This window comes from Oncorhynchus masou, chromosome 21 (assembly GCF_036934945.1).
Source record: "Oncorhynchus masou masou isolate Uvic2021 chromosome 21, UVic_Omas_1.1, whole genome shotgun sequence".
Classification (NCBI taxonomy): Eukaryota; Metazoa; Chordata; class Actinopteri; order Salmoniformes; family Salmonidae; genus Oncorhynchus; species Oncorhynchus masou.
In genome coordinates this window covers 48,917,943-48,943,996 of record NC_088232.1, presented here as the reverse complement: position 1 = coordinate 48,943,996, position 26,054 = coordinate 48,917,943, and the positions used below count along the sequence as shown (strand labels likewise).

At 43.9% G+C, this 26,054-nt stretch overlaps 1 protein-coding gene across 2 annotated transcripts in view; it reads right to left on the bottom strand.

Annotated features, from left to right (window-relative positions):
* LOC135508450 (arf-GAP with SH3 domain, ANK repeat and PH domain-containing protein 3-like) overlaps positions 1 to 26,054 on the bottom strand; it is a 64,419-nt gene that overhangs the window by 9,789 nt on the left and 28,576 nt on the right. For both annotated transcript variants that reach the window (XM_064928638.1, XM_064928639.1), the window contains exons 9-21: positions 24,542 to 24,628; positions 24,201 to 24,310; positions 21,909 to 21,978; positions 17,650 to 17,737; positions 17,273 to 17,321; positions 12,497 to 12,663; positions 11,555 to 11,688; positions 11,215 to 11,306; positions 10,113 to 10,299; positions 7,741 to 7,826; positions 6,050 to 6,165; positions 2,166 to 2,233; positions 377 to 484 (exon numbers count right to left, since the gene is read on the bottom strand). In XM_064928638.1, the coding sequence (XP_064784710.1) occupies positions 377 to 484; positions 2,166 to 2,233; positions 6,050 to 6,165; positions 7,741 to 7,826; positions 10,113 to 10,299; positions 11,215 to 11,306; positions 11,555 to 11,688; positions 12,497 to 12,663; positions 17,273 to 17,321; positions 17,650 to 17,737; positions 21,909 to 21,978; positions 24,201 to 24,310; positions 24,542 to 24,628 (1,362 nt within the window). The remainder of the gene's footprint in view (positions 1 to 376; positions 485 to 2,165; positions 2,234 to 6,049; positions 6,166 to 7,740; positions 7,827 to 10,112; positions 10,300 to 11,214; positions 11,307 to 11,554; positions 11,689 to 12,496; positions 12,664 to 17,272; positions 17,322 to 17,649; positions 17,738 to 21,908; positions 21,979 to 24,200; positions 24,311 to 24,541; positions 24,629 to 26,054) is intronic.

Here is a 26,054-nt window from a genome sequence, read left to right as displayed (position 1 = left end):
ACTTGTACCCCAGACACCTGGTCCAACGTGTAACCCCAGACACCTGGTTCAACGTGTAACCCCAGACACCTGGTTCAACACCTGTAACCCCCCAGACACCTGGTCCAGACACCTGGTTCAACGTGTAACCCCAGACACCTGGTTCAACGTGTAACCCCAGACACCTGGTTCAACTTGTAACCCCAGACACCTGGTTCAACTCAATGAGGGCTTGAAGATTAGTTGGCGAATTGAATCAGGTGAGTTTGCACAGGGTTACATTATAAATGTTCTGTTGGGGTCCAGGAGGACTGGTGTGTTGGTTGTACAGTGGTTAGTGTGTGTGTTTACCCTCTCATCCAGGTCGTATTCGGTGTGTCTGTGTGTGTGTCTGTACCCTCTCATCCAGGTCATCTTCGCTGTCGTACAGGTCCTGGCTCTGTGTCTCCCACATGTACTCCACATGGATCTGACTGTTGAACTTCCCACTCTGGGCCAGCTCTAGCTAAAACAAACAAACACACACCCACACACACACCCACACACAGGTCAGCTACAAATCCATATTTTGCTCAGATTACAAACATAGCATAGCTAGTCAAGTCATTGCTCCTATCAGTACCTTTAAATACTCAAATATCATCCAGAAAATAAAATAGTATTTTCAAGCTATGGGACAGCTGTTAAAACCACTGAAACTTTAGTGCCAGGAACCAGAACTAAATCTTACATGTGCTGACCAGTGACTTAATTATGCTAACATTTTTATTTTATTTTTTATTTAACCTTTATTTAACCAGGTAGGCTAGTTGAGAAAAAGTTCTCATTTGCAACTGCAACCTGGCCAAGATAAAGCATAGCAGTGTGAACAGACAACACAGAGTTACACATGGAGTAAACAATTAACAAGTCAATAACACAGTAGAAAAAAAGAGAGTCTATATACATTGTGTGCAAAAGGCATGAGGAGGTAGGCAAATAATTACAATTTTGCAGATTAACACTGGAGTGATAAATGATTAGATGGTCATGTACAGGTAGAGATATTGGTGTGCAAAAGAGCAGAAAAGTAAATAAATAAAAACAGTATGGGGAAGAGGTAGGTAAAATTGGGTGGGCTATTTACCGATAGACTATGTACAGCTGCAGCGATCGGTTAGCTGCTCAGATAGCAGATGTTTGAAGTTGGTGAGGGAGATAAAAGTCTCCAACTTCAGCGATTTTTGCAATTCGTTCTTTATTTATGTTAAAGTGCAAATAATTTTTTTGCTGCAATTTTTTGAAATGTTCAACCGCTTTTCTACATTTTGTAGAAAAAGAAATAAAGTTAAAAAGGTCTACCCGATGACATAATCTAAAGATAAAACTTTTTTTTAAACAATGTTTTCAAACAAGAAAATACCCCTCTGTCTAGAAACTCACTGCAGGTTTTGAAAATCACTTGTTTTCTTAGTTTAAATCTTGCCCTGTGATGTCACAGAAGCATTTTTAAAAAATAAAATAAAATAAATTTTTTGTTCTTTTTTTCGCAGATCATAGAAACACGTTGTTTTCACATATGTAGACACAGGTATGGTGCTGAGATGGTGAATGTGAGGTTGAAAAGTGGCGGAGTTGCCCTTTAACAGTCTGTCACTAAACAGTATTGAAACATCAACTTAGGTTACTTGACTTATCACTGTTTTAACAGGAAATAATGGATAATGGTTTTCCAGTAAAAACACAACAAGGACAGGAAATGAACACTTTCTTTCATTACGGATTTGACTATGACAATTCAGCACCTAACCATAATCAGAGACAGTGAGCATGTTATCTATTTTTCCATAAAGGATAGGAAGACAGGAAATTGAACGGGGTCAAAGCAGGTTTAGCAGGGGAAAACAGGGAGCCAGAAGGAACATAAAGGCTGTATTTGCACTGAGAGTTGACCGTAAAGTCAGGGTCAGTCAGTCTCTTTCTTGGCAAGAGCTCTCAAACTACGCAAATGACTGTAAAAAACATTGATACGCATATTTATTGATTTAGTGTTTCGTTGTTAATGACGATGATGAACTGTCCACATAATTAGGCTAATCATATCTTCTTCGTTGTGTTTTATATTGTATGATATCGCATTTTATGCTTGTTTCTGCTTAAGAACCAAGATGTTCAAATAAACCTAAACCCAGTCAGTCATGTCTTACCAGTTCCACACACTGGGAGTGTTGCAGTCTCCTGGCGATGTCCAGGGCCGTCTCTCCGGATGAGTTCACTGGATGGATGGATGGATGGATGGAGAGAGGGAGAGAGGGATGGATGGATGGATGGAGAGAGGGATGGATGGATGGGTGGATGGATGGATGGATGGATGGATGGATGGAGAGATGGAGAGAGGGATGGATGGATGGAGGGATGGATGGAGAGAGGGAGAGAGGGATGGATGGATGGATGGATGGATGGAGAGAGGGATGGATGGATGGATGGATGGATGGAGAGAGGGAGAGAGGGATGGATGGATGGATGGATGGATGGAGAGATGGAGAGAGAGGGAGGGAGAGAGAGAGAGACCAGTTAAGTCTCTGTGGTATTGAACCCAGCTTACAAGCACTAAAGGCACTGTGTGTACATACTGTATATACACTGTAGGTATGTATATACTGTAGGTGTGTATGTGTATAGGTGTATATATACTGTAGGTGTGTATATACTGTAAGTGTGTGTATAGGTGTATCTCTGCCTGGCCGGTTCCCCTCTTTCCACTGGGATTCTCTGCCTCTAACCCTATTACAGGGGCTGAGTCACTGGCTTGCTGGGGCTCTCTCATGCCGTCCCTGGAGGTGCGTCACCTAGTGGGTTGATTCACTGATGTGGTGTCCTGTCTGTGGCGCCCCCCCTGGGTTGTGTGTGATCTTTGCGGGCTATACTCAGCTTTGTCTCAGGATGGTAAGTTGGTGGTTGAAGATATCCTCCAGTGGGTGTGTGCTTTGGCAAAGTGGGTGGGGTTATATCCTTCCTGTTTGGCCCTGTCCGGGGGTGTCCTAGGGTGGGGCCATATATCTCCTGACTCCTGTCTCAGCCTGTATTTATGCTGCACTAGTTTATGTGTGTATCAGGTTGTATATCTGGAGTACTTCTCCTGTCCAGGTGTCCTGTGTGAATCTAAGTGTGCACTCTCCTTCTCTCTCTCGGTGGACCTGTGCCCTGGACCATGCCCCAGGACTACCTGACATGATGACTCCTTGCTGTCCCCAGTCCACCTGGCCGTGTGCTGCTCCAGTTTCAACTGACCTGATAGGTGCCCCAGGACTATACACTGTAGGTGTGTATATACTGTGACCCCAACCTGTGTGTGTTTCAACTGTTCTGCCTTATATGTGGTCATTTATGAACATTTGAACATCTTGGTGTTCTATAATACACAGCCAGAAGGTGTGTGGTTCCTCTCTAGGTTTCTTCCTAGGTTTTGGCTTTTCTAGGGAGTTTTTCCTAGGTGTTCTGCATTGCTTGCTGTTTGTTTAGGTGGGTTTATACTGTACTTGTGATATATACTGATGTAAGTGTGTGTAAATAAATTTGATATTTGATATACTGTAGGTGTATACATACACTGTAGGTGTGTGTGTATAGGTGTATATATACTGTAGGTGTGTGTGTGTGTGTGTATAGGTGTATATATACTGTAGGTGTGTATATACTGTAAGTGTGTGTGTGTATAGGTGTATATATACTGTAGGTGTGTGTGTGTATAGGTGTATATATACTGTAGGTATGTATATACTGTAGGTGTGTGTATAGGCGTGTATATACTGTAGGTGTGTGTGTGTATAGGTGTATATATACTGTAGGTATGTGTGTATAGGTGTATATATACTGTAGGTATGTATATACTGTAGGTGTGTGTGTATAGGTGTATATATACTGTAGGTGTGCATATACAGTAGGTGTGTGTGTAGGTGTATATATACTGTAGGTGTGCATATACAGTAGGTGTGTGTGTAGGTGTGTCTATACTGTAGGTATGCATATACAGTAGTGTGTGTGTGTATATATGAACACTGTAGGTATGTATATACTGTAGGTGTGTGTGTATAGGTGTATATATACTGTAGGTATGTATATACTGTAGGTGTGTGTGTATAGGTGTATATATACTGTAGGTGTGTGTGTATAGGTGTATATATACTGTAGGTGTGTGTATAGGTGTATATATACTGTAGGTGTGTGTGTATAGGTGTATATATACTGTAGGTGTGTGTGTATAGGTGTATATATACTGTAGGTGTGTGTGTATAGGTGTGTATATACTGTAGGTGTGTGTGTATAGGTGTATATATACTGTAGGTGTGTGTGTGTATAGGTGTATATATACTGTAGGTGTGTATATACTGTAGGTGTGTGTGTATAGGTGTATATATACTGTAGGTGTATATATACTGTAGGTGTGTGTGTATAGGTGTATATATACTGTAGGTGTGTGTGTGTGTGTGTATAGGTGTATATATACTGTGTGTATAGGTGTGTATATACTGTAGGTGTATATATACTGTAGGTGTGTGTGTATAGGTGTATATATACTGTAGGTGTGTGTGTATAGGTGTATATATACTGTAGGTATGTATATACTGTAGGTGTGTGTGTATAGGTGTATATATACTGTAGGTGTGTGTGTATAGGTGTATATATACTGTAGGTGTGTATATACTGTAGGTGTGTGTGTATAGGTGTATATATACTGTAGGTGTGTGTGTATAGGTGTATATATACTGTAGGTGTGCATATACAGTAGGTGTGTGTGTAGGTGTGTCTATACTGTAGGTGTGCATATACAGTAGGTGTGTGTGTAGGTGTGTCTATACTGTAGGTATGCATATACAGTAGGTGTGTGTGTAGGTGTGCATATACAGTAGGTGTGTGTGTATAGGTGTATATATACTGTAGGTATGCATATACAGTAGGTGTGTGTGTAGGTGTGCATATACAGTAGGTGTGTGTGTATAGGTGTATATATACTGTAGGTATGTATATACTGTAGGTGTGTGTGTATAGGTGTATATATACTGTAGGTGTGTGTATAGGTGTATATATACTGTAGGTGTGCATATACAGTAGGTGTGTGTGTAGGTGTGTCTATACTGTAGGTGTGCATATACAGTAGGTGTGTAGGTGTGTCTATACTGTAGGTGTGCATATACAGTAGGTGTGTGTGTATAGGTGTGCATATACAGTAGGTGTGTGTGTAGGTGTGTCTATACTGTAGGTGTGCATATACAGTAGGTGTGTGTGTATAGGTGTATATATACTGTAGGTATGTATATACTGTAGGTGTGTGTGTATAGGTGTATATATACTGTAGGTGTGTGTATAGGTGTATATATACTGTAGGTGTGTGTGTATAGGTGTATATATACTGTAGGTGTGTGTGTATAGGTGTATATATACAGTAGGTGTGTGTGTATAGATGTATATATACTGTAGGTATGTATATACAGTAGGTGTGTGTGTAGGTGTATATATAATGTAGGTGTGTGTGTATAGGTGTATATATACTGTAGGTATGTATATACTGTAGGTGTGTATATATAGGTGTGCATATATAATGTAGGTGTGTGTATAGGTGTATATATACTGTAGGTGTGTGTGTATAGGTGTATATATACTGTAGGTGTGTGTATAGGTGTATATATACTGTAGGTATGTATATACAGTAGGTGTGTGTGTAGGTGTATATATACAGTAGGTGTGTGTGTATAGGTGTATATATACTGTAGGTATGTATATACTGTAGGTGTGTGTGTATAGGTGTATATATACTGTAGGTGTGTGTGTATAGGTGTATATATACTGTAGGTGTGTGTATAGGTGTATATATACTGTAGGTGTGTGTGTATAGGTGTATATATACTGTAGGTATGTATATACTGTAGGTGTGTGTGTATAGGTGTATATATACTGTAGGTGTGTGTATAGGTGTATATATACTGTAGGTGTGTGTGTAGGTGTGTCTATACTGTAGCTGTGTGTGTATAGGTGTATATATACTGTAGGTGTGCATATACAGTAGGTGTGTGTGTAGGTGTGTACCAGGTACCTGTGTGGAGGACAGCCTTTCCTTTGAGCAGCAGTTTGAGGCACTCTGTTTTGTGGTGCTGGGCGCTATAATGTAGAGCAGTGTTCCCCTCTAGAGTCCTCTTCTCCAGACAGACACTGTTAAGTGGCGACAGACAGTTGGAGTCAATGTGATGTACATGTATGTCTCCGGGGGTTGGTGTAGGTAAGACAGTACTAAAGGTCAATGCGAGAATGTGTCCCAAAATGGCACCCTATTCCCTACGTTGTACAGTCGTGGCCAAAAGTTTTGAGAATGACACAAATATTAATTTTCACAAAGTCTGCTGCCTCAGTTTGTATGATGACAATTTGCATATACTCCAGAATGTTATGAAAGTGATCAGATGAATTGCAAAGTCCCTCTTTGCCATGGAAATGAACTGAATGTCCAAAAAAACATTTCCACTGAATTTCAGCCCTGCCACAAAAGGACTAGCTGACATCATGTCAGTGATTCTCTCATTAACACAGGTGTGAGTGTTGACGAGGATAAGGCTGGGGATCACTCTGTCATGCAGATTGAGTTTGAATAACAGACTGGAAGCTTCAAAAGGAGGGTGGTGCTGGGAATCATTGTTCTTCCTCTGTCAACCATACTTACCTGCAAGGAAACACATGCCATCATCATTGCCTTGCGCAAAAATGGCTTCATAGGCAAGGATATTGCTGCCAGTATTCCCTAGACAAGCATTTTTCTGGATGCTCCAAACAATCGGAAAGGGGTTTCATCAGAAAAAATGACTTTACCCCAGTCCTCAGCAGTCCAATCCCTGTACCTTTTGCAGAATATCAGTCTGTCCCTGATGTTTTCCCTGGAGATAAGTGGCTTCTTTACTGCCCTTCTTGACACCAGGCCATCCTCCAAAAGTCTTCACCTCACTGTGCGTGCAGATGCACTCACACCTGCCTGCTGCCATTCCTGAGCAAGCTCTGTACTGGTGGTGTCCCGATACCGCAGCTGAATCAACTTTAGGAGACGGTCCTGGTGCTTGCTGGACTTTCTTGAGTGCCCTGAAGCCTTCTTCACAACAATTGAACCGCTCTCCTTGAAGTTCTTGATGATCCGATAAATGGTTGATTTAGGTGCAATCTTACTGGCAGCAATATCCTTGCCTATGAAGCCCTTTTTGCGCAAAGAAATGAGGACGGCACGTGTTTCATTGCAGGTAACCATGGTTGACAGAGGAAGAATAATGATTCCAAGCACCACCCTCCTTTTGAAGCTTCCAGTCTGTTATTCAAACTCAATCAGCATGACAGAGTGAACTCCAGCCTTGTCCTCGTCAACACTCACACCTGTGGTAACGAGAGAATCACTGACATGATGTCAGCTGGTCCTTTTGTGGCAGGGCTGAAATGCAGTACTTGCCTCCTCCTTTCCTTGTTCCCTAAACTCCTTTCAACGCCATTGGTTGGAGGAGGTCTGAGTGAGGGACCTTGGATCCTCTCCTCCAATGCACTTTGGGCCCGATTCAGACTGGGGATAAATTGACTTAACAACATGTTAAGTCTACTTATCTCAAGTCTGCACAGGGCCCACTAAGACGAGAAAACGTAGGAAGCATTATTGAGGGGTCTGGCGTTATTGAGGGGTCTGGCGTTATTGAGGGGTCTGGCGTTATTGAGGGGTCTGGCGTTATTGAGGGGTCTGGCGTTAGGGGGCGCTCACACCTGTTCTGTATGAGGAAGTCCACCAGGGATAGAGAGCTCCTCTCCTCCAGTCTCACAGCCAAGTGAAGAGCTGTCTCTCTCAGATGCTAGAACACAGAAGAAACTCATTATGTCCACCCACTGAGTGTGTGTTTGCGTATGTGCATGTGTGTGTATATTTGTGTGTGGTGTTTATGTGTATGTATGAATGTGTGTGTATATTTGTGTGTGTGTGTGTGTGTATATTTGTGTGTGTGTGTATATTTGTGTGTGTGTGTGTGTGTGTGTGTGTGTGTGTGTGTGTGTATTTGTGTGTGTGTGTGTGTGTGTATATTTGTGTGTGTGTGTATATTTGTGTGTGTGTGTGTGTGTGTGTGTGTATATTTGTGTGTGTGTGTGTGTGTGTGTGTGTGTGTGTGTGTGTGTATTTGTGTGTGTGTGTGTATATTTGTGTGTGTGTGTGTGTGTGTGTGTGTGTGTGTGTGTGTGTGTGTGTGTGTGTGATGAATGAGTACGACTATGAACTGTTCTTAGTTCTCTGGAGACATGAGCTCTAACCCAACAACCTGAAATAATAAACCATACCCTGCCAACACACACACACACACACACACACACACACACACACACACACACACACACACACACACACACACACACACACACACACACACACACACACACACACACGCGAGATCAAAAGGTGTGCAGGACAGTTCCATTACATACCCTTAGGAAGCAACAGACGGTGAATTTGATTAAATAAATTAAAAGAGAAGGAGAGAGAGGAAACATAACCTTTTAACAGGAGAGGAGAGGAGAGAGAAGGGTGTAAAATGAGAGAGATAGATTGAGTGTGATTACAGAGAGAGAAGGGAGTGGTTACTAACTACAGTTCTGGGACTTCTAACTTACTACACAATCACACACACACAAACAGCAACATTTACAACATTACAATGTAGAAGAATTGTAGCGGTCTATTTTGAGATAATAACCCCACAGTGGTCTTCTGAGAGAAGAGGCCAGCCACAGCCAGATGAATCAAGCCCATTGAGCCATGTTAAAGTTGCAGTCTGGGATCTGGCAATCTGTTCAATGATCATATTCATTATCTGTTGTTCTTCAAATCCCAGAATGTAGTTTTAACGGAGCCTTCCGCCATTAGCTAGCTAATTAAATCATATGGGGATGACCCAATGCCTTTTGTTTGAATCATTTCACAGCTCTTTACATTAATAACGGCATCGTAATGATATCTTGCAGAGCACACACTTCAAACACACTTATCTTGGGGATTTCATACGCAATCCTACATGTAATTATGACCATGTTCATGCTGTGTACTTGTGTGTGTGTATACTTGTGCATGTCCTATCTAGTACCTGTCCCTCAGGCAATTATAATGGGCTGGTAAGTAAGTAAGTAAGTAAGTAAGTGAGTGAGTGAGTGAGTGAGTGAGTGAGTGAGTGAGTGAGTGGGTGGGTGGGTAGGTAGGTAGGTAGGGAGTGAGTGTGTATATATCTCTCTGCTATCTAGTACTAGGGTTGTGTGTATCTCTCTGCTATCTAGTACTAGGGTGGGTGGGTGGGTGGGTCTACTACTAGGGTGGGTGAGTGGGTATCTACTAGGTAGGGCTAGGTAGGTAGGTAGGTAGGTAGGTAGGGAGTGAGTGTGTATATATCTCTCTGCTATCTAGTACTAGGGTTGTGTGTATCTCTCTGCTATCTAGTACTAGGGCTGTGTGTATCTCTCTGCTATCTACTACTAGGGCTGTGTGTATCTCTCTGCTATCTACTACTAGGGCTGTGTGTATCTCTCTGCTATCTAGTACTAGGGCTGTGTGTATCTCTCTGCTATCTACTACTAGGGCTGTGTGTATCTCTCTGCTATCTACTACTAGGGTTGTGTGTATCTCTCTGCTATCTACTACTAGGGCTGTGTGTATCTCTCTGCTATCTACTACTAGGGCTGTGTGTATCTCTCTGCTATCTACTACTAGGGCTGTGTGTATCTCTCTGCTATCTACTACTAGGGCTGTGTGTATCTCTCTGCTATCTACTACTAGGGCTGTGTGTATCTCTCTGCTATCTACTACTAGGGCTGTGTGTATCTCTCTGCTATCTACTACTAGGGCTGTGTGTATCTCTCTGCTATTTACTACTAGGGCTGTGTGTATCTCTCTGCAATCTACTACTAGGGCTGGCACCGTTACCATATATGGATGAAGTCCGTAGTGAAAATAAAATAACTGTCAAATGTCTTATTTTAAATCTTTTTTTTTGTGGAACGAACAGCTGACTGAAGATGGGACATGGACTCTTTACAAAACCCAACGATTATAACGGTGACCACGGTCATTTGGTTGACCATCACAACCTTATGTCTAGTACCTGTCCCTCAGGCAGTGCTAGCGGCTTGGCCAGGTCCTCTCCCTGGGCGTACAGCTGCAGCAGAGCGGTCAGGTCCCGGCTCCTCACGGCATCGTACACACGCCACGGCTCACCGTCCTCCCGGTCCCTGTGCAGCACGTAGCGCCGGTCCACGTACTTGGCCACGATATACTCCTTCCTGGCATTCCTGGTTACACAACGGGACAGAGCCATAGGTATGCAGCAACTGGTTAACTATATCCTCCATGTTGACACCATCAACTGGTTAACTATATCCTCCATGTTGGCACCATCAACTGGTTAACTATATCCTCCATGTTGGCACCATCAACTGGTTAACTATATCCTCCATGTTGACACCATCAACTGGTTAACTATATCCTCCATGTTGACACCAGCAACTGGTTAACTATATCCTCCATGTTGACACCAGCAACTGGTTAACTATATCCTCCATGTTGACACCATCAACTGGTTAACTATACCCTCCATGTTGACACCATCAACTGGTTAACTATATCCTCCATGTTGACACCAGCAACTGGTTAACTATATCCTCCATGTTGACACCATCAACTGGTTAACTATATCCTCCATGTTGACACCAGCAACTGGTTAACTATATCCTCCATGTTGGCACCAGCAACTGGTTAACTATATCCTCCATGTTGACACCATCAACTGGTTAACTATATCCTCCATGTTGACACCAGCAACTGGTTAACTATATCCTCCATGTTGGCACCAGCAACTGGTTAACTATATCCTCCATGTTGACACCAGCAACTGGTTAACTATATCCTCCATGTTGGCACCAGCAACTGGTTAACTATATCCTCCATGTTGGCACCAGCAACTGGTTAACTATATCCTCCATGTTGACACCAGAGTTGGGTTCAATTCCATTTCAATTCAGTCCATTCAAGAACTGAATTGAAATGGAATTGACCCCAACCCTGGTTGATACCAAACGTTCTGTTACAACATTCTCACTTCAACACTTGAATGTCATTGTTTTGGAATGTTTTGGTGCCAATATGGCTTCTGTCAAAACGTGTTGTTTCAAACCAAGATTGCAGTATGAGGCGTATAATGGACTTACATGTCACTCTGGGGGAGGGGTTTGATGGAATCATTGGGAAGATTGGCCTCCATGATGTCATTGAAGCGGGTGTTGCCTATACTGACTGCCAGCTGTGGACAGATGGAGAGTGGAGGCGTTAGGATACAAAGTATGTGAGTACAGCTGTATAGGGACTAAACTTTCAGCGCATCAAATACCACATATCTAACCCATGCCATTATCATAACTATAAACCAAGTTAGCATGCTGAGCCAAAGCCAAAGCAGAGCTCAGCAAACTAACGCTTGTTTAGAAATGGAGGTGTGTGTGTGTATAGATCAGTGTGTGTGTATTGGGACTAAGACGGGGTCAACATTACTAGTAGTTCCGAGGTGCTGAGCATGTCCAGCGTGAGGGACTGGATCCTGGAGTAGTGGACTCCCAACTCCCTGTGGATCCCAGAACACTCTATACACGTCAGGATGCCCAGGTTAGTGGAGAGCCACGTGGGGTCTGTTGACAACACAGGGACAGAACATGAGGAGTACAGTTAACACTGGATTTACACTGAAGCAATAAGGCCCGAAGGGGTTTGGTATACGGTCAACACACCTGGGCTAAGGTCTGTTCTTAGGCACGACGCAATGGAATTAGAGCAGTAAAAATAAATGTTTTGTCATACACATGGTATATTGTCTATTATGAACTGAGTGGTTCAAACTCTGAAAGCTGATTGGCTGACAGCAATTGTATATCAGACCGTATACCACAGATATGACAAAAAAATGTACTGCTCTAATTACGTTGGGAAGCAGTTTGTAACAGCAATAAGGCACCTCAGGGGTTTGTGGTATTTGTCCAATATACCACAGTATCCAGGCACTCCACGTTGAGTCGTGCTTAAGAACAGCCCTTAGCCGTGGTATATTGGCCATATACCACACCCCCCATGTTCCTTATGGCTTAAATATACCACGGCTGTCAGCCGAATCAACATTCAGGGCTCGAACCAACCAGCCCTACTGGCTGTGTCCTGATTCTCCACCCTTCTCTAAGCGTGGAGACAGGACAAGAGCACATCCTAAAGTCTTTCGATGACTCCTGCCTCAAATCAAATGTATTTATATAGCCCTTCGTACATCAGCTGATATCTCAAAGTGCTGTACAGAAACCCAGCCTAAAACCCCAAACAGCAAGCAATGCAGGTGTAGAAGCACGGTGGCTAGGAAAAACTCCCTAGAAAGGCCAAAACCTAGGAAGAAACCTAGAGAGGAACGAGGCTATGTGGGGTGGCCAGTCCTCTTCTGGCCAGCAGTCTCACCGTGGGCTCCACAGTCGGCGCAGGCCTCGTTGCCGGGCATGTGTCTGAGCTCGGTGATGACGGCCCTGGCCAGCTCCTGCAGCCCGGAGTCCTGGAACTGTGGCTGGTCCCCTCCCAACACTGTGTTGAGGGCTTCCTCCTTACTGTTCTGCAGCACCGACACCCAACTGGGGGGGGGAGAGAGATTAAAACAATGCAATATAGTGTTTATACAGTTATGTATTGTAGTACAAGTCATTCTTTCTGGAAATGTCTTCCTGATTTTTTTATGGATCTACAACAACCGGTACACATGTTTTTTTATTTTTTATGAAACTACTATGGTGGTCTACATTCTGTGCTTCAAAAGCACGGACTGCCCACATGATAGTCCTGTGTGCAGCTGTGTGTCTTTAACCCAAGTATATAATTGTACCACTGAGAGCTTGGCACATTCACACTGCAGTAAACCTCCTTTCTCTTTCTCATCCCTCTCCTCAATTTCTTTCTTTTTGTTGTTTTTGTTTCAGCTGACCCTCCCTCCTTCTTCTTCTCCCCACAGACGACATCCGAAGGCTTGATCCTGAGGCCCACACAGAGAGAAGAGGAAGAGGGGCTCCCGAGTGGCGCAGCATCTCAGTGCTAGAGACGTCACTACAGACCCTGGTTCGATTCCAGGCTGTATCACAACCGGCCGTGATTGGGAGTCCCATAGGGCGGTGCACAATTGGCCTAGTGTCGTTGGGGTTTGACCGGTGTACGCAGTCATTGTAAATAGTATTTTTTTTCTTAACTGACTTTCCTGGTTAAATAAAATAAAAAGAAGAGATAAACCACCTACTCAGCTCTGTACGCTCCAGAGAGAGGTCCCAACCCAAACTAGATATGATATGCAACTTTTCAGGGAAGCTAGAAACCAATATACACAGGCAGTTAGAAAAGCCAAGGCTAGATTTTTCAAGCAGAAATTTGCTTCCTGCAACACAAACGCAAAAAAGTTCTGGGACACTGTAAAGTCCATGGAGAATAAGAACACCTCCTCCCAACTGACCACTGCACTGAGGATAGGAAACTGTCACCACCGATAGATCCACTATAATTGAACATTTCAACAAGCATTTTTCTACGGCTGGCCATGCTTTCCACCTGGCTACCCCTACCCCGGTCAACAGCACTGCAACCCCCACAGCAACTCGCCCAAGCCTTCCCCACTTCTCCTTCTCCCAAATACAGTCAGCTGATGTTCTGAAAGAGCTGCAAAATCTGGACCCCTACAAATCAGCCGGGCTAGACAATCTGGACCTTTTCTTTCTAAAATTATCTGCCGAAATTGTTGCAACCCCTATTACTAGTCTATTCAACCTCTCTTTCGTGTCGTCTGAGATTCCCAGCTGCGGTCATCCCCCTCTTCAAAGGAGGGGACACTCTTGACCCAAACTGCTACAGACCTATATCTATCCTACCCTGTCTTTCCAAGGTCTTCGAAAGCCAAGTCAACAAACAGATTACCGACATTTCGAATCCCACCGTAGCTTCTCCGCTATGCAATCTGGTTTCAGAGCTGGTCATGGGTGCACCTCAGCCACGCTCAAGGTCCTAAACAATATCTTAACCGCCATCGATAAGAAACAATACTGTGCAGCCATATTCATTGACTTGGCCAAGGCTTTCGCATCTGTCAATCACCACATCCTCATCGGCAGACTCGATAGCCTTGGTTTCTGAAATTATTGCTTGGCCTGGTTCACCAACTACTTCTCTGATAGAGTTCAGTGTGTCAAATCGGAGGGCCTGTTGTTCGGGCCTCTGGCAGTCTCTATGGGGGTGCCACAGGGTTCAATTCTTGGGCCGACTCTCTTCTCTGTATACATCAATGATGTTGCTCTTGCTGCTGGTGAGTCTCTGATCCACCTCTACGTAGACGACACCATTCTGTATACATCTGGCCCTTCTTTGGACACTGTTAACAACCCTCCAGACGAGCTTCAATGCCATACAACTCTCCTTCCGTGGCCTCCAACTGCTCTTGAATACAAGTAAAACTAAATGCATGCTCTTCAACCGATCGCTGCCTGCACCTGCCCGCCCATCCAGCATCACTACGCTGGACGGTTCTGACTTAGAATATGTGGACAACTACAAATACCTAGGTGTCTGGTTAGACTGTAATCTCTCCTTCCAGACATCAAACATCTCCAATCCAAAGTTAAATCTAGAATTTGCTTCCTATTTTGCAACAAAGCATCCTTCACTCATGCTGCCAAACATACCCTCGTAAAACTGACCATCCTACCGATCCTTGACTTCGGCGACGTCATTTACAAAATAGCCTCCAATACCCTAATCAATAAATTGGATGCAGTCTATCACAGTACCATCCGTTTTGTCACCAAAGCCCCACATACTACCCACCACTGCGACCTGTACGCTCTCATTCGCTGGCCCTTGCTTCATACTCGTCGCCAAACCCACTGGCTCCAGGTCATCTACAAGAGCCTGCTAGGTAAAGTCCCCCCTTATCTCAACTCGCTGGTCACCATAGCAGCACCCACCTGTAGCACGCGCTCCAGCAGGTATCTCTCTCTGGTCACCCCCAAAACCAATTCTTTCTTTGGCCACCTCTCCTTCCAGTTCTCTGTTGCCAATGACTGGGACGAACTACACAAATCTCTGAAACTGGAAACACTTATCTCCCTCACTAGCTTTAAGCACCAGCTGTCAGAGCAGCTCACAGATTACTGCACCTGTACATAGCCCATCTATAATTTAGCCCAAACAACTACCTCTTCCCCTACTGTATTTATTTATTTATTTTGCTCCTTTGCACCCCGTTATTTCTATCCCTACTTTGCACATTCTTCCACTGCAAATCTACCATACCAGTGTTTTACTTGCTATATTGTATTTACTTTGCCACCATGGCCTTTTTTTGCCTTTACCTCCCTTATCTCACCTCATTTGCTCACATTGTATATAGACTTATTTTTCTACTGTATGTTTGTGTTACTCCATGTGTAACTCTGTGTTGTATGTCTCAAACTGCTTTGCTTTATCTTGGCCAGGTCGCAATTGTAAATGAGAACTTGTTCTCAACTTGCCTACCTGGTTAAATAAGTGTGAAATAAAAATAAATAAAAAATAGTGGTGGCAGCATCATGTTATGGGGATGTTTCTCATCGTAAGGGATTGGGGCACTTATCAGGATAGAAGAGAAGATGAATCGAGAAATGTATATAAAAGTCCTTGAAGCAAACCTACTGCCCTCTGCAAGAAAGCTGAAACTGGGAAAGAAGTTCACCTTTCAACATGACAACGACCTGAAGCGCACAGCCAAAGCTACAGTGGAATAAAAAGGTAAGTGTCCTTGAGTGACCCAGTCAGAGCTCCGACCTAAATCCAATCGAAAATGTGTGGCACGACTTGAAGATTGCTGTCCAAGGAACTTGAAAGTACAGTTTTGTAAAGAATGGTCAAATATTGCCTAATCTAGGTGCGCAAAGTTGGTAGAAAGCCATCCCAAAGGCAATCACAGCTGTAATTGCTGCCAAAGGTGCTTCCACCAAGTATTAACTCAGGTGGGTGGAGACTTATCCAATTGTGATGTTTCAGTTTTGTATTTTTAATACAGCCCCCCCCCCCCACACACACACACACAAAAATTGCCTTGAAAGTCTGGTGTCGATGAGTGGGAAAACATGCTTTATTTAAATGCATGAAACTCTGAGGCAATGACAAAGGAGAAAAAATTCACAGAGGTGTGGACTTTCTATAGGCACTGTATGTTGAAGAGGGTGGGGCTCAAGCTGCATCTGTCTCACCCCACGGCGCCAATTTTAACAGCACACGTGTTGTTCGTATGTTTTCATTCTACCTATATCTCGGTATCTTTTTCTATTTCTCTTTCTGAAAGAAACATTGAATCTCTTTCTGAAAAAAGATCTACTTTGTATTCGTTCCTCTCTCTGAAATAAATACTATATTGGAATCTTTTCCTATTTTTGAAGGGAATTTCTCTCTCTTTCTAAATGACAAAGTCACTGTCCTTATCTACTACACCCCAGTGTATCTGGAACAATGCTTGTATAGAATCTAGGAGGGATGTCAGTGTATTTGGAACAATCATAGAAATTGAATGAATAGAACGGGCTTGGAACCTTTAACCCTGGCAATTTGACTGGGTACATGGGTACACTCGCAATAGCTGCCTGGTATTATGATGCAACAATTTCCATGGTAATGTAGAATGTTTATCCAAATTATGTTAAGTGATGTGGCTCATGCAATGGAAATATTTTCGTAGTCAGTTGAGGTGATTCAACAAATCACCATACAGATTGATGGGTACACTTGCTTTTACTTCCTGCTTTGCTCCTATGGGTACAATCGCAATGGCTGCCAGTCCTCCCATTATGCCACCATTGACTTGAATGGGGATGCCCATTCTATTCATTAAAATTCTATGGGAACAATGCTTGTATAGAAACAAGGAGGGATTCCAGTGTATTTAGAACAATGCTTGTATAGAAACAAGGAGGGATTCCAGTGTATTTAGAACAATGCTTGTATAGAAACAAGGAGGGATTCCAGTGTATTTAGAACAATGCTTGTATAGAAGCAAGGAGGGATTCCAGTGTATTTAGAACAATACTTGTATAGAATTCCAGCAATGCTTGTATAGAAACAAGGAGGGATTCCAGTGTATTTAGAACAATGCTTGTATAGAAGCAAGGAGGGATTCCAGTGTATTTAGAACAATACTTGTATAGAAGAGAGGAGGGATTCCAGTGCTCTGCTTACATCATGCATTCCTGCTCGTCCTCGGCTTGGAAATGGTACGTCCGATTATCTGGAGAGAGGAACGATAGGTGTGAATTTAGAGGGACAGGAGAGGAGAGAGAGAGGAGGACGACAGAGAGAGTGCAGTAGGCTACATTCCAAGGGATACATGCAAGGAGAAAACCTGATCCACAGACACAGAGAGAGGATCGGTTGAGGGAGACTCGTCTCTCTGCACCGTCTTTCCATTACATACACAGGCTCAGAGACACACACACACACACACACACACACACACACACACACACAGGCAAATGCACTTGCACACAGCCCAGACCATAGTTATGTGGAGAAAGGTGAGAGGTCAGTGGTGAGAGGTCAAGGAGGGGTGAACCTACGTGTGACCAGGTCAAAGGTCCTCCTCTCATCGGGGTTGGGGCGCACCTGACAGGTCAGGAGGTTGAGCTTCGCCGGTGGTCGGTTGATCTGTGGAACCAACGACACTGGGGTCAATTCCCACCCTAGGGCTGACCCAAACTTTACTACGCTGGCTCAGATGCTAGCTTTTCACATCATCTTTTCCAGAACGCATTCGGGAAGTGTTCAGACCCCTTTCCTTTTTCCACATTTTGTTACGTTACAGCCTTATTCTAAAATGTATTAAATATATGTTATTTTCTCATCAATCTACACTCAGTATTCCATAATTACAAAGCAAAAAGAGGTTCATACATTTTTGAAAATGTATAAAATAACAAATAAATATCACATTTACATAAGTATTCAGACCCTTTACTTACTACTTTGTTAAAGCACAGCCTCAAGTCTTCTTGGGTAGGACACAACAAGCTTGGCACACCTGTATTTGGGGAGTTTCTCCCATTCTTCTCTGGAGATCCTCTCAAGCTCCGTCAGGTTGGATGGGGAACGTCGCTACACAGCTATCTTCAGGTCTCTCCAGAGATGTTAGATCGGGTTCAAATCCGGGCTCTGGCTGGACCACTCAAGGACATTCAGAGACTTGTCCCAAAGCCACTCCTGCGTTGTCTTCTCTGTGTGCTGAGGGTCGTTGTCCTGTTGGAAGGTGAACCTGGAGCAGGATTTCATCAAGGATCTCTCTGTACTTTGCTCCGTTCATCTTTCCCTCAATCCTGACTAGTCTCCCAGGCCCTGTCTCTGAAAAACATCCCCACAGCATGATGCTGCCACCACCATGCTTAAACGTAGGGACGGTATTGGCCAGGTGATTAGCGGTGCCTGGTTTCCTCCAGAAATTCAGGCCAAATTAAGGCCAAATAGTTCAATCTTGATGCCTTTTTGCAAACTCCAAGCAGGCTGTCGTGCCTTTTACTGAGGAGTGGCTGCCGTCTGGCCCCTCTCCCATAAAGGCTGGATTGGTGGAGTGCTGCAGAGATGGTTATCCTTCTGGACGTTCCTCCCATCTCCACAGAGGAACTCTGTCAGAGTGACCATCGGGTTCTTGTCACCGTGCTTCTACCCCGATTGCTCAGTTTGGCCGGGTGACCAGCTCTGGGAAGAGTCCTAGTGGTTCCAAATTTCTTCCATTTAAGAATTGTGGAGGCCACAGTGTTCTTGGGGACCTACAATGCTGCAGAAATGTGTTGGTACCCTTCCCCAGATCTATGCCTCAACACAATCCTGTCTCGGACCTCTACAGACAAAAAAAGTTGTAGAAACATCTCAAGGATGATCAATGGAAACAGAATGCAACTGAACTCAATTTTGAGTCTCATAGCAAAGGGTCTGACTACTTATGTAAATAAGGTATTTTTTTAAAGAAAATTTGCTACAATTTCTAAAAACGCGTTTTTGCTTTGTCATTAAGGGGTAATGTGTAAATTGATGCAGAAAATATATAGATTTTATACATTTTAGAACAGGGCTGTAACGTAACAAAATGTGAAATTAGTGAAGGGGTTGCATTACTATGCATTACTAGGGCAGCCCAGTCCAGCCTGGCTTAACTATAGTACATTTCAAGAGCATCAGCAACCTGGCGACTGGGCTGTCCCCAACAAAAATCTTGGTCAACAAAGAGTCGTCTGTTCTTTCGACCAATCGACTGATTGAAATATAGGCCTAAGTAAGTGGCGGTATTAAGACTAAACAGGAAGCGTTCTCAGGCCTCCAGCTCGATGGTGGTTACACAAGGCTGCTATACAAAGGCTACTAATGGCAGTGACATTACTTATTATTATAATGACGGTCATAATAATAGATAGCAATAAGGAAATCAAGGAAAAAGGAGGATTATTATTATTAGAAATAAAATTATAAAACAGACAATTTGAAACAATGCTAAATAAATGATAAATAATACCAGAGAGGCTGGTCTAATGAAAATAAATGTCAAGCCTTTATTTTCAGCACAGCAAAGATTAAAAACAACCGCACTTGTGAAATTGTTGCATGAGGCTTGGTGCTTATGGAATCAGTAGGCTATTACACAAACAGTCAAACAGGCAACAGAAGCAGGATCTGTCATCTTTCTGTAGATATACAGTACTTGTCAAAAGTTTGGACACACCTACTCATTCAAGGTTTTTTCTTTATTTTTACTATTTTCTACATTGTAGAAAAATAGTGAAGACATCAAAACTATGAAATAACATGTATGGAATCATGTAGTAACCAAAAAAAGTAAATATATATTTGAGATTTTTCTAAGTATCCACCCTTTGCCTTGAAGACAGCTTTGCACTCTTGGCATTCTCTCAACCAGATTCATTAATTAACAGGTCTACCTTGTTAAAATAGTGACATTTCTTTCCTTAAAGCGTTTGAGCCAATCAGTTGTGTTGTGACAAGGTAGGGGAGAAATGACAAAGAGAAATGACAGTCCATCATTACTTTAACACATGAAGGTCAGTCAATACATAAAATTAAGAACTTTTCAAGTTTCTTTAAGTGCTGTCGTAAAAACCATCAAACGTTAGGATGAAACTGGCTCTCATGAGGACCGCCACAGGAAACGAAGACCCAGAGTTACCTCTGCTGCAGAGGATAAGTTCATTAGAGTAACCAGCCTCAGAAATTTCAGCCCAAATAAATGCTTCACAGAGTTCAAGTAACAGACATCTCAACATCAACTGTTCAGAGGAGACTGCGTAAATCAGGCCTTCATGGTCGAATTGCTGCAAAGAAACCACTACTAAAGGACACCAATAAGAAGAAGAGACTTGCTTGGGCCAAGAGCAAAATGAGCAATGGACATCAGACCGGTGGAAATCTGTCCTTTGGTCTAATGAGTCCAAATTTTGATTTTTGTTTCCAACCGCCGTCTTTGTGAGACGCAGAGTATTGTAAGTGAAGCATGGAGGAGGTGAGATGGTGTGGGGGTGCTTTGCTGCTGATACTGTCTGTGATTTATTTAGAATTCAAGGCACATATAACCAGCATGGCTACCACAGCATTCTGCAGCGATACGCCATCCCATCTGGTTTGCGCTTAGTGAGACTATAATTTGTTTTTCAACAGGACAATGACCCAAAACACACCTCAGGCTATGTAAGGGTTATTTGACAAGAAGCAGTGATGGAGTGCTGCATCAGATTACCTGGTCTCCACAATCACCCAACCTCAAACCAATTGAGATGTTTTGGGATGAGTTGGACCGCAGAGTGGCGGAAAAAGCAGGCCACAAGTGCTCAGCATATGTGGGAACTCCTTCAAGACTGTTGGAAAAGCATTCCAGGTGAAGCTGGTAGAGAGAATGCGCAAAGCTGTCATCAAGGCAAAGGGCGGCTACTTTGAAGAACCTAAAATATAACATATTTTGATTTGTTGACCACTTTTTTGGTTTCTACATGATTCCATATGTGTTAGTTCATATTTTTGAGTTCTTCACTATTATTCTACAATGTAAAATTAAAAAAAATAAATAAAGAAAAACCCTTGAATGAATAGGTGTGTCCAAACTTTGACTGCTACCGTACATGGTTGATTTATAAAATCAGGCTGTTAATTACAGACTTAATTAAGTTGTGGTTTCCTCTCTCCTCTCTTTTCTTAGACAATTAAGGCAAGGGCTGTTTTCTCACCTCCTAACTCTGCTGCTGCTTCCGCCTCATTCTCAACACCAATATGCTGGTTAACTTTGCTATTATTCACATACAAAATGGTCTAGGAAAAAAAAGCCAATTCAACAGCGCACTGAGGTGTTTCAGAACCACGGACGGCCACCACTATCCAACGCGGGAGAAAGTGCATGTTATAAAATAATATGTTTTATTTATTTATGAACCATTGTTCATACATAATATAACCATGTACAATTTTAGTAGCACATGTCTTAGAGTGATGGACTGTTCCATCCCCACGGCCTCCACAATTGATCAGTCCACTCAGACAGGCACCAATCAGACAGGTGTCTTGTACACCATGAATGTATTTTTTTCATAATTTTTGCTTCTGCTCGACTAAAGACATCTCAGTTGACTACCAGCCTATCGACCAAACAATCGACCCGTCGACTAAATGGGGTCAGCCCTGATGGCGACTGATTTAAAGTTACAGGTAGTAAGGTATACACTAGTTTGAGGATGACTTTTGGCACTAAGCTTTACTGTATGGTTTATATACTGTATTGGGTACAGGGTATGAGAGGTGAATGAGATGTCAAATAAAAGAGTCTCACCGTGCTGTGGGAGATGGTCAGACAGCCGTACTTGACACCACACTTCCTCTTCTGCCACACCTTCCTAATCCTGGATGGATGGGAGGGAGGGAGGGAGGTGGGATGGGAGGGGAGGGGAGGGATGGTTTGGGAGTGAGTGAGTGAGTGAGTGAGTGAGGGAGTGAGTGAGTGAGTGAGTGAGTGAGGGAGAGAGGGGGAGAGACTCAGACCACATTCTAAGTCAGGTATAACTTACTGTATATCTACAGTACCATCAAGCTTACTCATCATATCTAGGAATACAAGTTTGTTTCCCCAACTGACTCACATCCCCCCTATGTTATCACACTGTAATCTAACGCTCTGAGAACGAGCAGAGAACAGGGGAGAGAGGGGCTGGAATGGAGACATAGGCCTGTTTTAGACTTCCAGGCTACCCCTCTCTCTCTTCTTTCTCCTCTCTCTTTACTCTTTCCCTTTCTCTCTCTCCTACCCCCCTCTCTCTCTTTACTCTTTCCCTTTCTCTCTCTCCTATTCCCCCTCTCTCTCTTCTTTCTCCTCTCTCTTTACTCTTTCCCTTTCTCTCTCTCCTATCCCCCTCTCTCTCTTCTTTCTCCTCTCTCTTTACTCTTTCCCATTCTCTCTCTCCTACCCCCCTCTCTCTCTTTACTCTCTTTCCCTTTCTCTCTCTCCTATCCCCCTCTCTCTCTCTTTCTTTCTCCTCTCTCTTTAATCTCTTTCCCTTTCTCTCCTATCGCTCTCCCTTTTCTTTCACTCTCTTTCTCTCTCCTCTCTTTCTCTCTGCATGACATGGGTTAGCTGGAGTAGCTGGATCCACTCATCCAGCCAGGCCTCTTCGCCAGGATCCAAACCCCAGAATAATGAAGACCAGCTGGGGCAGACATAGCACTGTGCCCCCACCCCTCCCTCCCAGCCTCTCCATAATGTCACGCTCCACCCTGCTACAGACCCTAACCCTGCTGAGGCCTAACCTTAACCCTGCTGAGGCCTAACCTTAACCCTGCTGAGGCCTAACCTTAACCCTGCTGAGGCCTAACCTTAACCCTGCTGAGGCCTAACCTTAACCCTGCTGAGGCCTAACCTTAACCCTGCTGAGGCCTAACCTTAACCCTGCTGAGGCCTAACCTTAACCCTGCTGAGGCCTAACCTTAACCCTGCTGAGGCCTAACCCTGCTGAGGCCTAACCTTAACCCTGCTGAGGCCTAACCTTAACCCTGCTGAGGCCTAACCTTAACCCTGCTGAGGCCTAACCTTAACCCTGCTGAGGCCTAACCCTAACCCTGCTGAGGCCTAACCTTAACCCTGCTGAGGCCTAACCCTAACCCTGCTGAGGCCTAACCTTAACCCTGCTGAGGCCTAACCTTAACCCTGCTGAGGCCTAACCTTAACCCTGCTGAGGCCTAACCCTGCTGAGGCCTAACCCTGCTGAGGCCTAACCTTAACCCTGCTGAGGCCTAACCTTAACCCTGCTGAGGCCTAACCTTAACCCTGCTGAGGCCTAACCCTGCTGAGGCCTAACCTTAACCCTGCTGAGGCCTAACCTTAACCCTGCTGAGGCCTAACCCTGCTGAGGCCTAACCCTGCTGAGGCCTAACCTTGCTGAGGCCTAATCTTAACCTTAACCCTGCTGAGGCCTAATCTTAACCTTAACCCTGCTGAGGCCTAATCTTAACCCTGCTGAGGCCTAATCTTAACCTTAACCCTGCTGAGGCCTAATCTTAACCCTAACCCTGCTGAGGCCTAATCTTAACCCTGCTGAGGCCTAATCTTAACCCTAACCCTGCTCAGGCCGATTTTTACTTGGAAAAGTCTAAGAGATATCTGACTCCGACTCATCATCAAGTCCAAACTTCCGTGGTAGTTCAATGGTTAATCTCGTCCGTACCTGTACTCGTCACAACCATAAAACAGCCTGTGGAATCCTAGCCTAATTCCGGTTTGGTTTATGCCGTCTTGCCAAATCCAATGTGTGCTCGCTTATCATATAGCGCTGCCTCCCTTAAACTCGCCTGACTGGGCTTGAACCACGGTCCTCTGTCTCACCGACACGTGATGCCCGCTTGACAACATAAAAACCAGTTGAGCTATAGAAAAGGATCCAATTCGATAGCACCATTGGCAACATTTCAAGCTGGCTGTGAAGTGAGCTCACAGCACGTTCTAATCTCCGTTACACAGGCTAACAGAATCCTCCTATTGGGGGTAATGCTGGAAGTGGAGCCTTGTGTGTTTTCAGTACACGGTCAATATATATATATATCAGTATTTTCCCCAATCTCCAGTCAGACTCACCCGTCACTCCTCTTCTGTAGGAAGCCTGACTTCTCCGTACCGTACTTCTTGTTGCCTTGAGGCTGGTGGATGCTGTAGCCGTTACCAGAGTTCTTTCTGGTCAGGTACTCCTGGGACAAAACGAGAGAAAAATACTTTATTACAAAATACATTGATTATGTTTAGTTGAAAAGATACCCGTTTAAAAAAAAATGTTTAACCACCGACCAGGGTTGTGTTCATTAGGGCAAGTAATGGAAAATGTTTAAAGCATTTTCCCAAGGAAAATGAACACTTCTTATTGGACAAGCCCAGGTAGTTCCCCTCTCTGTTTCTTCCATTTGGTGCCTAATGAACAGTACCTCCTTCCCCTCCATCTGTAGCAGCAGTCTTAGGGAGTCTCGTAGCTGAGAGAGCTGCCTCACCTCTTCATCCTGGTCCTGACGCACCTACACACACACACACACACACACACACACACACCACACACACACCACACACACACACACACACACACACACACCACACACACACACACACACACACACACACACACACACACACACACACACACCACACACACACACACACACACACACACACACCACACACACACCACACACACACACACACACCACACACCACACACACACACCACACACACACACACCACACACACACACACACGACAGATCAGCTTGCTAGCTGAATGCAATCTACTGTAGCTAATATATAAACAGACACTGATTTGGCTAATATATTGGGAGCATTTGGAGGGAGTTGCTGGTGTACGTGGCGTGCACTAGCTTTTGACAGCACCAACTGGGATGGGTAGCTTTGCTGATATGTTCCCAATCAATGGGTGTGGACAGCAATTAAACCAAGCTTTGCATAATGTTGCAAAATAAAGTGTAACAGAGCATCGTAGAACAGTCTTTGGGTTTCTGGGTCCCCATCTTAGCCTGGTCCCATATCAATTTGTGCTGTCTTGCCAAATCAAACAGGATAACAACACAAAAACGTTTAGGTGAACCGTGAAAAAGTCCCAACAGGTTTCTTTTCCATAATTCTTCCTTGAACCTAAGAAACAGAGTGCCCGACCAGGCTCAGCATAACCACCACACCATGTCATTTAAGGTGGACCAGGCTCAGCATAACCACCACACCATGTCATTTAAGGTGGACCAGGCTCAGCATAACCACCACACCATGTCATTTAAGGTGGACCAGGCTCAGCATAACCACCACACCATGTCATTTAAGGTGGACCAGGCTCAGCATAACCACCACACCATGTCATTTCAGGTGGACTAGGCTCAGCATAACCACCACAGCATGTCATTTAAGGTGGACCAGGCTCAACATAACCACCACAACATGTCATTTAAGGTTTACCAGGCTCAACATAACCACCCCACCATGTCATTTAAGCTGCTGCTCCAGTTTCAACTGTTCTATGGAACCCTAACCTGTTCACCGGACATGCTACCTGTCCCAGACCTGCTGTTTTCAACTCTCTAGAGACAGCAGGAGCGGTAGAGATACTCTTAATGATCGGCTATGAAAAACCAACTGACATTTACTTCTGAGGTGCTGACCTGTTGCACCCTCAACAACTACTGTGATTATTATTATTTGACCATGCTGGTCATTCATGAACATTTCAACATCGGCCATGTTCTGTTATAATCTCCACCCGGCACAGCCAGAAGAGGACTGGCCACCCCTCATAGACTGGTTCCTCTCTAGGTTTCTTCCTATTTTTTGGACTTACTAGGGAGTTTTTCTTAGCCACTGTGCTTCTACACCTGCATGGCTTAATGTTTGGGGTTTTAGGCTGGGTTTCTGTTCAGCACTTTGAAATATCAGCTGATG